Source organism: Heliangelus exortis, chromosome 6 (genome assembly GCF_036169615.1).
Source record: "Heliangelus exortis chromosome 6, bHelExo1.hap1, whole genome shotgun sequence".
Taxonomy (NCBI): Eukaryota; Metazoa; Chordata; class Aves; order Apodiformes; family Trochilidae; genus Heliangelus; species Heliangelus exortis.
Window position 1 is genome coordinate 26,850,014 of NC_092427.1, and position 14,601 is coordinate 26,864,614.

Here is a 14,601-nt window from a genome sequence, read left to right on the forward strand (position 1 = left end):
TGCTTCTTAATTAGAACTAAATAAAACTGACTTCGAGGTTTGGTGCGGTAATACCAGAAGTATAATATTGTGCCATAAAATATGTTCTTATACAGGTCTGTAAAGGTTCAGTTAGCAATTATTCTCAACAAACTAGAACACTTCTTAAGAAAAAAGCTGCTTAAAATAATTTGTTTGTGTCCTTCCTGCTGTGTTTGTAGATCTACAGTACCCCAAAGCTCACTTGTTGTTTCTCTTTCTCCCAAAGCAAATGTCAAAGAAATATTTGAACAAACTACTCTTCACCTTCAAATCCCATTCAACTGGGACTGTGAATTCATTCGACTGCATTTTGGACATAACAGGAAGAAGCATCTTAACTATGCAGAGTTCACTCAGTTTCTCCAGGTCAGTTACTAACCTTCCTACAAAGTAGAACTGCACCTTATTTCGACTTCTGATACTACACTAATAACACTATAATTTTTGAGCTTACTCTGGTAGTGATAGTCATTATCTGATACTAATCCTGACAGTTTTGATGAACTGTTACTTCTCTATACCATTTCTGTAAGAAGTGTGTACTTACTGTGCTTTAACTTGAGTACCATCCTGTAAAAGAATGGGGTAATCATATTGTTTATTGAATTAGCCATTTTACTGATTGTTGCTAAATTGGATTGAGGGTCTATTTTTTTCTTTCATAGGAATTAAACAGTAAAACTAATCTCTACCAGAGCAAGATTGCATCCTTAATATAATCAGTTACTATTAACCCTATAACCATATGTTAAAACCATACAGAGGTGTCAGCACCTTTAATTTCTTTCATTTTTAAAAAATGCTATCCTAATAGCCTTTTTTTTCTCTCACTGGCACATGTCCTATCACACAAATATTATGAGTTCAGTCTCAAATGCAGCCAACTTCACAGAAGGCAAATCTGCTTTCTTGAGGTGTTTTACCCTTTAAGGGATCTCACTCCTAGAACTGGACTTTTCTAAGCCAAAAAGTTAAAAACATACTGTGAATTGAACATTATGCTTGAAGGAAGTAAAGGAAGACATCAGCTATAAAGGGTGGAGAAAGACAAAAGTAGGAGAAATGCACATTATAATACATGATAAAGGAATTTGCAGAATTTTAGATAGTTGCACTGAATTTCATAAATCAATATGCAGAATTTTACTTATATTACTTTACCTTATATTTCTCATAATTTTCTCTCTAGTAAATCTGAAGCAAAATAGGTAATGCACTTCCAGAACTGGCCTTGAGTACAGCATAGTTTTGAATGTACTGTCTTAAAATGAGGGAGTCATAGGTATGATTTGGTTATTTGATTATAATCTCTAATTGTCCAGAATAAAAATAGATATATAGGAGATTCTAGAAAAGAACACCTAATCTGGTGGTACTGTGAGGTACTGGAGTTTGGCACAGTCTTTCTGGGATGCAGTCTAAATTGATTTTACTTTCAAGGAATAAACTGTGTTTTTCCTGCATATTTTAAGTGATCCCAGGCATAAATTTGGGACAGAAAAAAAAAATCAGATTGCTAGGGAAAAAAATCTTATGTTGAGAACACAGAGCAAAGTGATAAGTACCTGTTCTTATTTTTATTGTTCCAAGATAGTGTTACAGAAGATACAGTAAGCTCTTATTTTAATCATACTATAAACCCCTCTCTAATACAAGAGGGTAGTATGGATTGTGATATTTCCAATATGTACACAATTTGTGTATCACTGTCCCTCCTTTTACATCAGGTTGGTTTTTTTATTTGGTATAACAGCTTATTGTGGGGCCAGGGACTTGAATCACAGCAGGCTTGTTGCACTGTGGTCTAGAAAACCTTGATCTTAACATTATGAGACTTGAAATTACTGTAAAGGTGATACAAGCTGGATAGTTTGCCCTCTTCTTATTGTCTGTCAGAACATGGTTATTATTTTAGTTGCTTCTAGAGGTCTAAATGACAGCTGAATGTGCTTTATTGTTTGCTTGAATAGAAGGAAACAAGTTTTTCTGGACACAGAATTTACAGCCATCAGTATTATCTTGAGGTTAGGTTACTGCAGTGTGCCTTACATGAAGGTTTCTACAGATTGTATAGGAGTTTTTGATTGCCTGAAATGAGTGACCATTTCTGACATTATGGGAGGTAGCTGTTGGGGGCAATCTAAATCTATATTATATAATTTTTACTGTCCTCCTGTTTATTTTCAAATACTCTTGAATGAGTTAATTTATAATACTCCAGTCATACTTCATCTTGGATGTGTAAGAGATCAGCTTGCTTAGAGTCTTCATGATCAGTTTAAGAAATTTTTCTATCATTTAATTATTTAATAAAGGAACAGATAGCAGGCAGGACATGGGTATGTAAACTTTATTTCTCAGATAATTTTGTGGAAGTGAGTATTTCCTGACAGTGGAACTGAGGCTTTCCTTTTACAAAGGAATGAGTCTGGGGATGGCACCAGTATGCAGACTTCTTGTTTAAGTTGAGCTGTCCTTTAAACTCACGTTGCAGTTGTGCTGTGGCCTATACACACAGATGTATTGATGCATGCTATAAAACTATGAAATCAGTGAGAGAAAGTTACAGAATTTGCTTCTAATCTGCTATTTCTCATTATTCATTCTAGGAGCTGCAGTTAGAACATGCAAGACAAGCGTTTGCATTGAGGGACAAAAATAAAAGTGGTATGATAACTGGACTGGACTTCAATGACATCATGGTTACCCTTCGCTCGCATATGCTAACTCCATTCGTGGAAGAAAATTTAGTTTCAGTAAGTGTAAAGAAAAGTGCCTTGCATTCAGCATTTACTATCTGTAATGTTTTAAAATGTTCTGCTTCTCTCCTATTTCTCTTCTCTTACCTGTTACCTGCTCTTACCTCTCACTGCCCTGGTGCTACAGTTGATCATCTTCACAACAGAGTGGGCAGGGTAAAACATGGCAGCACTCCTTGGCTGCAGTAGTGGACAAGTTTGGCAGTCCAGTTCACATGCTTAAAGTGCTAGAAGCAGTTTGAATTAGTCTACTATGCTTTCCACTGAGGTAGAGCAAACTGGACTTGGCACAGAAAGCATTAATTTAGGACAAAATAATCTAATTTTTATTTCTTGATATATAGCAGATCACAAAAATGGAGGCTACTTACAGTTTTGTCCTTTTATATACTACATTCTTTTCAGATCAGAATTTTGTAACTCAGTATGTAGATTCTAGAGGTAGAATGGTTGCAGCTCTAATGGTCAGGCAAGATCTGTAGGTAAAGTAATGACATAAAAAATATATAGTATAAAAAAGCATATAAGAGTGAGTGTTATCTGAAATACAAGGTAACACCTCTTATCTTACTATTTTACCTATAAATAGTACCCTGCCTAATGAATAAGGCATACCATCTTCCTTAAAATGTATAGCATCTACTAATTTTAGACTTCTAAATAAATGTAATTGCTGTATTTGGTGCAAAGTCAGTGCCTTTATCTGAAGTGGCATTTACATGCATTTCTCTATTAGAAATAGAGAGTACTAGAAGAATATTTAGTGACACATTTAGTATATGTATCAGCTAAAATGAATAATAATCTACTTATGTTATTATTTCCACATGATTTCCTAATGTTAAATTTTACCAAAAAGTAATATACTGTCCCCTCATGTTTCTATTAAATATACCTAAAATTACAGGAATAGAAAAGTGCCTTTACTTCTTTCCTAATTTGTCCAAATAAATATTTCTGTAATTTGTAGTAAGATGTTGCAAAAGGGTTTAAGGGAACTAACTGCATCCATTTAATTTTTAAAGGTAGCTGGTGGAGCCGTTGCACATCAGGTCAGCTTCTCCTATTTCAATGCATTTAATGCCCTGTTGAATAACATGGATCTTGTTAGGAAGATATACAGTAACATAGCAGGTACAAGAAAAGATGTTGAAGTCACAAAAGGTAAAGTATATTTCCTACATTTTATTAATTTTCTAGTTGTGTCCAATTTTTAATCTGGTGCTGCATATGGTTTAAGGCAAGTCAGGTGCTGCAGTAGTATGCAAGGTTAGGACTACTGTGGAAGAGTTTAATGGGTGATTTTCATCTTTGGGTTAGTAAAGATTTTCAGCTCACTCCTTTAGGAAAAGAACTGGGATTCTGGCCTTGGGGATGTGTTGGCCCTGTTAGTTTGAATGGATAACTGCAAGGCAGTGTATAATTGAGGATTTTACCCCTTCGTGGAAGAGATGCATGATTGCTTAGAAAAAGAAAGTGCTTAGAGAAAGAAGGTACCTAGAGAATGTGATAGAATGGATTAAGCTTGAAAATCCATAATCAGTAATCTACATGTTATTTTAACTGTAGTTACTTTATCTGTTATTAAATCTTCACTGGAAAAATGCTAATGATTTATAATTTCTTAGTTCTTTTTTGCCTGAGTGGTTTTATATATAGCTTTTTTTCTGTTAGGACACAGGTAGTCCCTGTGCACATGACAGGTTGCCGTATTTCCAGTGTTGCTGCAGGCATGACTGAGCTGCTTTTAAAGTCATTTTATGACATATTTTACCACCAATTTTATTGCCTGTATAGATGGGACCAACCAAGTCTATGTAAAAAGCATGCATAGTTCTTTTTTTTTTCCCTCCTTCTTTATTTGGCTTATGCTCATATGCTCAGCCTATGCTCATCATTTCATCCTAAAGGAAAGCTTAAATGCCTATCCTCATTCTCCAAATTATGCAAAATCCGTAAATACACCTTGCTTGGATTTGTGTTGTGAAAAAAAGCTACTGTGTTTTCACTGCTCAGACTTGATTACTGTAGCTTGCCAGTTACATCAAGATTATGTCATGTAATTTGGCTAAATAACTACCTAAGCTTTGGGTTAGTTTGAACTAGCAAACAAAGAAATCTGGACATCATGGCAGTAGATGAGTCAGTTGCCCTTAAAGCTGTGAATAATGGACCATTATTCTGTTCTGTTCTGTTCACTTTGCAGACTTCAGAAATACTCAGAAAATCACAAAATGTGGGTGTGCTTTTATTAAGCTTGCTAGTGTGATGATTTTTGTTGTCTTTGGTGAATTCTTATTGTAAATCAGAGTTGTGGAGTCAGACTTGCTCTATGTTGAAAATGCCTGTTTAAAGATAGATGCTCCCCTAAAGAGACCTTTTCCCTTTGCATTATGAAATTTGCTTCGTGATGATAGATTTTGTTTTTATGATATCTAGGTTATTTGTGAACATTTTAGAGGAAATTTGACAAATAACACAATTGCTTTATTCCTCTTTCCCCTTTAAATCCAGAGGAATTTACCCACTCTGCAATCCGATTTGGACAAGTTACACCACTGGAAATAGATATTCTCTACCAACTTGCAGATTTATACAGTGTTACTGGGTAACATAATTAAATTTATAATTTATAAATCGTTATTTTGCTGTTTTCTGTGTGAAAACCAGTAGTTTTCATTTAAGAAGTTGTGTGTTCCATTGCATTTCATTACAGCAATTTATTCAACGTAAAATGACTCTGGGGTATGCATGGGGTTTTAAGTGAATTTTGTACATCAGGCACAAATTATTAATTGTCATATTATAGGTATACATATAAAATAGCAAAATGGATTACATTGGTCCCAAAAGGCTACAACACAATGGTGTTATTAACCAGAAGTACTGATGATGTTTTGTGTGGGTCTTTAACGCAGGTGAAGTCATGGGTAGGAATACCTAGAAATAGTTTAATTCGTGTATTGCATCCCTTGCTACCAGTAATCAAGAGAAGAACACCCTTCTAACTCCAAGAATTCTTTACTGCAGTGTAGCAGACTTCTTAGATGTGCATTCAAGTATGACAGGTGTTTTGTTTCTTTTTTAACTCAGGTTGTATTCTGTGAGGTGTAGCCAGGAATTCTGTATTGAGTATGTTTGATGTTTTATCTATCAGTAATTTACTTTCCTCTGCCTTGTGTCAAGGCGCTTAACTTTGGCAGATATTGAGAGAATAGCACCACTGGCTGAAGGTGCCTTACCTTACAACTTGGCAGAACTCCAGAGGCAGGTAGGTAGAACTGATGTGTACATTAAATTTGTTGAAGTTATGTCAATATTTACATGTACTTGTGTATGAATAATAAGAATAATGCACTTTAAACAGGTTCCTAACAAGGGAATCGTGCTTTGTGGTTACTGTAAGGGCAGACTATTGAATATGTGTCTAAACAAGATAGTAGATGTGATATTGAAGGATGACCCTTTTTAGATACAAGATTAAGATATATATGTATATGATCACTTACTGTTCACTCCTGAAAAGGCTTTTCACTTCACCAAGTAATCTAACTCTAATAACAAAATTATTTTTGATAGTAAAAAATATGAGCATTAAATGTAAGGGTTACAAATGTGTTCTTTTGTGAGAAATTGGATGAAATTGTGGGCTTAACCATTTATCTAAAATGGTAATTGAATTTTACTATACTTGTCAGCTGTCTGACCTAGACAGAAGAAGGGTAATTTGGATTTGTTGGGACTGATGAAAAGCATAGAATTAGGTGAAAAATATTGGAGTGTGCTTTATTTATTGTTATTAGGGGTGGATCTGATAATTCAGTTCTCTTTTGAACAAATTGCTCATGATACAATTGAACAAATTGGAACATGAAGAACAGACCAGACACTCTTGTTGTCATTGGTAATTAGACATATCTGAGCCAATTATTGAAATTAAGTGTTCAAAACCTGCCTAGTGGTAACAGTCTTCCTCTGGATTCCTGGAGGCGAGAATGATGGAATGTGTTGACACAGAAATGTGTATGCAGCATTATCCAGACTATTGAGAAATATTTTTTATTAAGTTTTGTAATTACACTCCTAACAGCTGACTTTGTTTTTAATTGGTGTCTTTGTGGCACTTATCTTTCTGAGCAGACAAAGTACTAACTTCTGTTATTTTATACTTCAGAATTAACTTTGTAGTTTGGCACTGTTGTAAAATGAGCACATTAATAAAAGTTGGACTCATCACTAGAACAGAATATACTCTTTTCACACTCATAATACATTGTATTTTCATCCTATTCTACATTCTGTGTTGAGAGAAGACAGGAGACAGCAAAGTAATTCCATTTTCCTTGTTTTATAAGAAACAATCTTTTACTAGACCTTATACTGGTTGAAACTTATCTTATTTAACTGTATTGATAAAATGAAAACTGTTTCTTTGTGGAAGAGAGAATATCATTCCAGTGAGGTTCAGCTGTCTCCGGAGACGGAAAATAAGTCTGTAATCACTTTTATGTGACTTCAAAATTCCTTATTAAAGAAAAGTCTAAATTCTGTCCTTGGTGGAAATGGTAATTAGTCTGCTTTCAACTGTGTTTACTTTATTGTCAATTTTTTCACTGTGTAAGATTTTCTTATAGCCTAGCAGCTGAATATCCTATAGCGATGACAGCTACAGTAATTTTCTGTTTATAAATATTCATGATCTGAAAGCTATAGCATTAATTACATTCATTTACATATCCATCTGAACACACAAGTAAACTGTAAACTTTGTGGACACTTACATAGTAATGTAAAAATGCCATTTCCTTCACAAATAATTTGATTTTTGACACCCGCTGACGTATTCATTAAGATTAATGTCTCAATGTAATGACTGGATTTTGACGAGATGTCTGTGGAGCTTAGAAGAAAAAAGAATAACCTTCAAGCAACTAAAAGAAAGCAGGTGTGCTAGACTAAGAGTAATTTTTTGAGGAATGAAGAATCAGTCCTGCTTCTAAGGATTTTTTTGGTATTATTACTGCATGTGTCTTCTATTTATAAGGATCAAAAGAAATATCTCTATATTTTAGAATTTATTTATGTGGCTATTTTGTTCTTACTGTCATGTTTCTTTTTTTAGATCAGGAAAATTTAGTGTTCTGAAACTAATGAGGGCATTCAACAGATTTATTGCTTGTATTTGCTTGTAAAGGCAGTATGCTTGATTTCTGCTTTTTTTATGCTGGTCCACATGTGCAGCTTACAGTTTTGATCCTACCCAGACTTTTTCTATTTGGGTACATTGTTGAGGGAGGAAAAGTACTTCTGGAAGGAAATGGTGGCAGCTGTATCTTTTCCTTCTGTGGAAAAACTGTATAAAATGTAATTCATGGGATTTTTTTCAGATGATGATCCTATCTCAAGCTCAGAAGCTTTTGTCCCACATTGCATACATACAGTGTAATGTTTTGCAATAAAGGCAGGTTTTTGCACATCCAGTGTAACACCAGTGCAAACAGAGCAGCTTATGCTGAGGCCCATGCTCTCTTTCTGTGGATATTCCACTTTCCAGAGCTTCAGGAAACTGAATGTTAATTTAGTTCAGTAGCCTTGGTGAGTAAGCTGTGAAATGTCCATGTGACAGTGATAATCTTTGTGGAGAATTCATACTGGAAATTAGAGCAAAGCCCCCTGTCCCAGTCTGAGGTCTGTTTACCTTCCAGCTGTGCTGTCAGGACCACATCTGCTAATGGTACAGAGTGCTTTTAAGAAAAACAGAGTTTGTTTGAGAAACAGGCTTTACTCTCTAGCTTAGTAAGGTATTTAAAAGGCAGTATCTCAGCCACTTACGTAACCCAGAAAAATTTATACTGTTTAATATGCATGATTTACTTGTATTTGGAAGAAAATTTGGCCCATCTTGCATACTTTATAGTGCAAGTTTGTGAACACTTACATCTTAATCAGTTACCTTCTAATAATCTTCTGATAATATAATTTAGTCTCTGCAAATATTTTCTGTGGAGATTTCTATTTATTTAAAACACTTAAGACATTTATAGTAATGTATGTGATCAAAGTGTGTGAGAGCCTCATATCTGTGAATTACCAACTGCCTGAAAAAGTCTTGTGGAGAATACTTCAGGGAATATGTGACTTTTTGCTTACTTGGAAGACATGAAATATCATTTTTATGCTTTGTATTAATGTATATGTAATCTTAAGGTATATTGCGTGCTGATAGATGCTGTCAGTGAGATACTGAATTCCTTTTCAGATATTGAATTTTATTTGAGCCACAAGTGGGTTCCATGCTTCACAAATCCACAAACAAAACGAAAAGTAGCAAAGTTTATTTGAGTTTCTGTCTTTTTCTTGGCCACATTTGTTTCAGTTATACCACAAATATGTAAGGAAGAATGTTTTCTGAAAGGACTATTTGAAAAATATGCTTCATTCATTAGGTGTAATGGAAACTATATAGTAATTTCATTTTTTTTTTTAACCCCTTGATAGCATTAAACTACCAGTTTTTATCAACTTTTTATCAAATTTTTAATCAAAATTTTTATTAAAAATTGGCTTTGTAATGTTATAAATGCCAATTCACTGTCATCTTTGATTTCCCATGCAGTTCTTCAAGCATTCTTCAAGCATTTTTTTTCTTTTCCTCACACAGCAATCTTTTGGAGATTTAGGCAGGCCCATCTGGCTCCAGATAGCTGAGTCAGCTTACAGGTTCACTTTGGGCTCAGTTGCTGGAGGTGAGTAATGTTTCTGTTTTCAAGCTTGGGTTAGCTTGACACTATTGCCAGATCACTTCTGGTTGTGCCGTTCCCTTTCTTTATCATCACTTATATTTTAGTATCCCTTCACAGTCCTCTGAAACTCTGCTCCAGTAGGGAATTTCCTTACTGGTAATTCAGGTTTTTTCTGATTGGTTTTCTTTGTTCTGTGCACCTTGTTTTATGTAACAGTGTAATACATTCTCCGTGATACTTTTTTCTATACCTTCTGTATTGTCCTTTCTCACTTCGAATATATCAACGATCTTACCTTGTAGATTCTTTATGTTTAAATAAATGTTGTAGAAAATAATTGTAAGAGTTATGTACTACACCAGCAGTGATGCTGCAGAAATAAGACTCCAAATGCTTTCTTACAGCTGTTGGTGCTACTGCAGTGTATCCCATAGACCTGGTGAAAACTCGGATGCAGAATCAACGCTCCACGGGTTCAGTCGTAGGAGAGTTGATGTATAAAAACAGCTTTGACTGCTTTAAAAAAGTTTTGCGTTTTGAAGGCTTTTTTGGTCTTTACAGAGGTAAGTGAATAGTAAATATATATCTCAAGTTGGAGATTTTCTGCCTTTTTTAATACCTCAACAGGCAGTTTCTTTTAGGGAAACCAGGCAACTTGATACCGTGTACAATTTCACTTCTGTTTCATAGAGCTGAATATTTATCTTTTATCTTGAGCACTGTTCATCAGAAACAATTGCAGGGTAAAACTGGGCATTTCTTGTTACTGATTTGATCCTTGCTCCTTAGGTTTTATAAAGTCCTAATTTCTGGTTGTGAAATGTGTTGTGGACGTGATTGTTACCTCACAAACCGAGGACTGTAACTTTTAGCTGGAGGTAAACATTGGGAGCAGATTAGCATCTGAGGAATAAAGATCCATCTCACTGCAAATTCTTTCTGTTGAGAGATGAAAGACATTGATTTGGAAACATTCCTGTTAGACTGGATACCAGATCTTATGCCTCATACTTTTGCAGGTAGTGGAACTTGGTTTATGATTTTATTCTGTGAACAAGAAATTGCATCCTGCTGTGTTATTATCTTGTTCTATTTTACTTTTAAATAGCAACAGTGGAATTCATAAAAGTAATTTAAAAAAAAAAAGAAAAATTCTCTTATAAAATGAACATTAAGAATTCAAAGCAACTTCTAATCAGTTTTATCAGTTATATTGGAAGCTATGTTAGATCTTGTTTTAGCTTAGGAGAAAATTTTGAAATGGCTTTTATCACATCAATAAAGTAACTTACACAGAGGGTACATGCTAGCCAGTCATCTGAAACTGATATTTAGTTGATTTCTCTATTTTTTTCTCTTCACATAACTTAATGAAGTGCACAACTTTCATAAAGATTAGTAAGTTATTTATTAATTGGCATATTTTTTAAGTTGAAGCAAAGTCAGTGACTCCTGTGATGGTTGCAGCCTTTTTTTGCACTTTGCAGTGTGTTCTGTTGATTAAGATATTGGACAGTGTTTTTGAAGGATGTGATCTGACAAGTTTTTGAGTGCAATAGTCTGTGGATACTGGCTAAAGAGTTTTTGGTAATTTTACAGGATTTTCCTGTGCAGGCTAGTGGAGGGAGGGATATGTCAGCAGAACTGTTAATGAAATACCTGTGATCTCTGTAAATTCTGTCTTGGTGGTAAATTGTATTTCCTTTTTTGTTGCTAAATCTTTCACAAAAGCAAATACACCTTGGTTTACATTAATGACTTTCTATAGTGCTACTCCATAGTATACCTTGCTTTAGCTGTCAACTCCCCAACCAACATTTTTGCACAGCAGCTTCTAAAACTGGTATTTTGTTATTTTTATTTTTGTTTTCTGACATTACTCAAACCTTTTGAATTAAAGGCTGATTCCATTGATGAGTTACAACCAGTGCTATACAGTTCAGGAAAAATGTGCTTGTTTGAAAGCCTTTAAGCTTGTTAAACTTTTTAAGAGTCTGTTTAATAATTGTCTTTTAAATTGATTAGCATAAGAAATTCCAGTAGTTGTTTCAAAAATGTTAGTTAATGGTCAGCATGTTGCTAAGGTCTTGGACTCATACTAAACTGAGCAACAGAAACATTTGTGGAATTGACTGTAGGTCTGTTACTAGGTTATTATATTACAGAGCTGGGTAATCCTAATTGTGTTGTAATATATAACCATACAATGTAGTAATTTACTACTGTTTACATTAGTTAAGAAGTAGATCTGAATGCACACTGAGAAGTGTGCATTTTTAAATAAAAACTTGTAAATTTTGTTCAATAAAATGATGACACCTCTGAATCCTTCAGAACTAACAAAGTATCTTATAAGGCCCCTCACTAGACCATGCAGGATCTTAGGTTCTCTGTGTGTGCCCAGCAAGTTCATCAGTATAAGAGGGAGTGGGGGCATTGCCTTGTGGTGTTTTCTCAGCCAAGGTGTTTAGGGTTTTTAAAGTGTTGGCAGTTCAGAGCTGAATTTTCTTTCCATGATAGATTAAGAGGTTCGGGTTGAGAGAGCATAATTTTTTTTTTTTTCAACCTTTCTTTGTATTTGATAAACACCTTTCCTCAGCACAGTAAATCTGTAAATCTCACTCAAAATATTATGTTGGAAGAAAACATGATAATGCATCTAGTAACTGCTGTATTTTCTATTTAGGAGTGTTTGCTCTGGCTTCCTTTTAAGGAAGTAATATAAAAATTCTGCAGGCCAAGTACTTTTGATAATTTTGAATATTTTAAATGAATTTTTAGCTATTTTCATTTAGGAGATAGTAGAAAACTGCACCAATACTGTTTTGTTGTTGATACTTGATATAATTAGCATAGGATTTTTTGGCAAACACTGTTGACAAACTGATATTCCCTAACCATGGAATAGTATCAGGAAGTGACTACTTGGAATGAAAATAAACCTTTTAAGTTTTGTAATCTATACATCTGCCAAAATGACTGGGGAGAAAACGGATCTAAAAAGAACAGGTACTGCTACAGTCTGGTATGTAAGGAAGTTAAGACTGCCACCTACTGATTTTTTTCTAAAACCTGTTAGTTCCTGGAAAAGTGTATGTGCTTTTGTCAAATGACAGTTCATTTTGATAGTAGCTATTGTCTAGGAACAAGGGCCTTTACAAAATTGGTTTCTGTCCACTAATGCTTCCTCACGGTGAAATAAAAAACACTTAATAGTAATAGGGATTAAAGAAGTTCATGCTACCATATTGGACTGAACAAGAGAAAATCCTTCATATCCTTAGTTGACTGGAAGCTTCAGAAAACTCAGGTTAGTGACTCAAGGAGAAATTAGTTGATAATTTGTTTATAGTCCTGTATATATCACAGTTACTGTCCTGTTTTAAGAAGTAATTGCCAGCTTTATAGGAAAATTATATTAAGGAGCTAAAAAAGTTAAGTGTCCTCTTCCAAAGAAGACATATCCAAGGTATGTGTTCAGTCCTTACCCTTTTTTTTCTTCAGTACAGCAAGAGTCTTGTCTTGGTTGTTGAAGGCAGATCTGGTCACCTGCTTTATTGCCATTTTCAACAGAAATCTTAATATAGAAGTGTATTGGTATGAATATGCAGTGCTCTAGCAGCATCCCATACATAAATGCCATCCATCTCAAAGGATATCCGATGTACAGAGAGGCATTTCTGTAGAGCTCTTATAAAATACTAGTTTCTGTATTAGGAAGATAATGTTGCCTTATGATGTCTTTGTTTCTATAGGCTTGTTACCACAGCTGATAGGTGTTGCTCCAGAAAAGGCTATTAAGCTAACTGTACGTATCTTTTTTTTTTTTTTCTGGCATCCTTTTGTTTGTTAACATACACAGGATTTATTTCCTAAAATGTGTGAAAGATGACCACTTACAAGCACTCTAATATATATGGTTATGTATGTACTTGAAATGTGTTAATAAGGAGGAAAAATAACTTAAAATTGTGTGTAATGTGTATTGTATCTTTATTAGGTTAATGACTTTGTCAGAGACAAATTTACTAAGAAAGATGGTTCCATTCCATTCCTTGCAGAGGTCCTTGCTGGAGGCTGTGTAAGTATCCTTTCTGTATGCCTTGAAAAAATTGATTCTCAGTCTTGTGCAGTATAGTTGGAATGATACTTAATGGGTGTGCCTGGAATGATACTTACTGGGTGTGCTTTGTTGATTTGAACAGAAGTCTTTTTTTTTTTCTCCAAGTCATGAGAACTAAAGAGGTGTGCTACTGCTGCTTGGAAAGCTTTGCATACTTGTGAGTTGAATTCCCTTATGAGCTTGAACAGCTTCTTTAGGCCCTGTTTCTGACTTGCAGGTTCAGCAGTGGCTTTATTCACAAAAGGCTAAAGCTAGGGTGTCTTTTCTGCCTTTCTGTACTTTTGCTTGGGTTGGCATTCATGGTCAGTTTGGAAAGATACAGGTAATCCTTGAGCATGTATGAACCCAGCATATTTGTGTTTCCTTTGGTGGGGCAGCAGGGAAGGTAGAACAGTTTAAAAATATCTATTTTTGGCTGAAGATTTTAAGAAAATAAAGAAATAGCCTCTTAAACGAGCTCTTCGTGAACTTTTTCTGTTTGACAAAATGTGGAAAACCTGAATCAGTTTACTTTTATCTTTCATGTAAAAGTATGCTTAAATTTTCTGTTTAAATGACTTCATATAAGATGTAGCTACCTTACTTGAGATGCTAACCACATCCACACATAAATAGAGTTCAAAACTGTGTTGTCTCTGAGGGCTGGAGTTTGTTGCATCTCTTATCAATCTATAAGTGGTTTGAAATTATATTTGGTAGATTTTTTTTTTTGTTGTTTTGCACATTGGCTAATTTAACTTGTGGGATTCTCCAACAGCTGTTAAACCTATAAAATGTTTAAGGCTTGTGTTAGGTTTCTTTTGTAGCAGAGAACACTAATAACTTCCAGTTGAGTAGGCTGACAGGCTGGTATAAAACCTCCTCAGCTTACAACAAAACCTGGGGCAGAAAGGTTGTTGACCTCTGCAAACTTTTAATTCAAAGAAGCAGCCCTGAAGGGAGGCTGCTTATAGTT

The 14,601-nt window shown here is 34.7% G+C and overlaps 1 protein-coding gene across 2 annotated transcripts in view; it reads left to right on the forward strand.

Annotated features, from left to right (window-relative positions):
- The window catches only part of SLC25A12 (solute carrier family 25 member 12), a 47,266-nt gene that overhangs the window by 19,477 nt on the left and 13,188 nt on the right, over positions 1-14,601 (forward strand). For both annotated transcript variants that reach the window (XM_071747356.1, XM_071747358.1), the window contains exons 5-13: positions 248-387; positions 2,631-2,777; positions 3,806-3,944; positions 5,295-5,388; positions 5,967-6,051; positions 9,442-9,526; positions 9,928-10,086; positions 13,279-13,331; positions 13,524-13,604. In XM_071747356.1, coding sequence (XP_071603457.1) covers positions 248-387; positions 2,631-2,777; positions 3,806-3,944; positions 5,295-5,388; positions 5,967-6,051; positions 9,442-9,526; positions 9,928-10,086; positions 13,279-13,331; positions 13,524-13,604 — 983 coding nt within the window. The remainder of the gene's footprint in view (positions 1-247; positions 388-2,630; positions 2,778-3,805; positions 3,945-5,294; positions 5,389-5,966; positions 6,052-9,441; positions 9,527-9,927; positions 10,087-13,278; positions 13,332-13,523; positions 13,605-14,601) is intronic.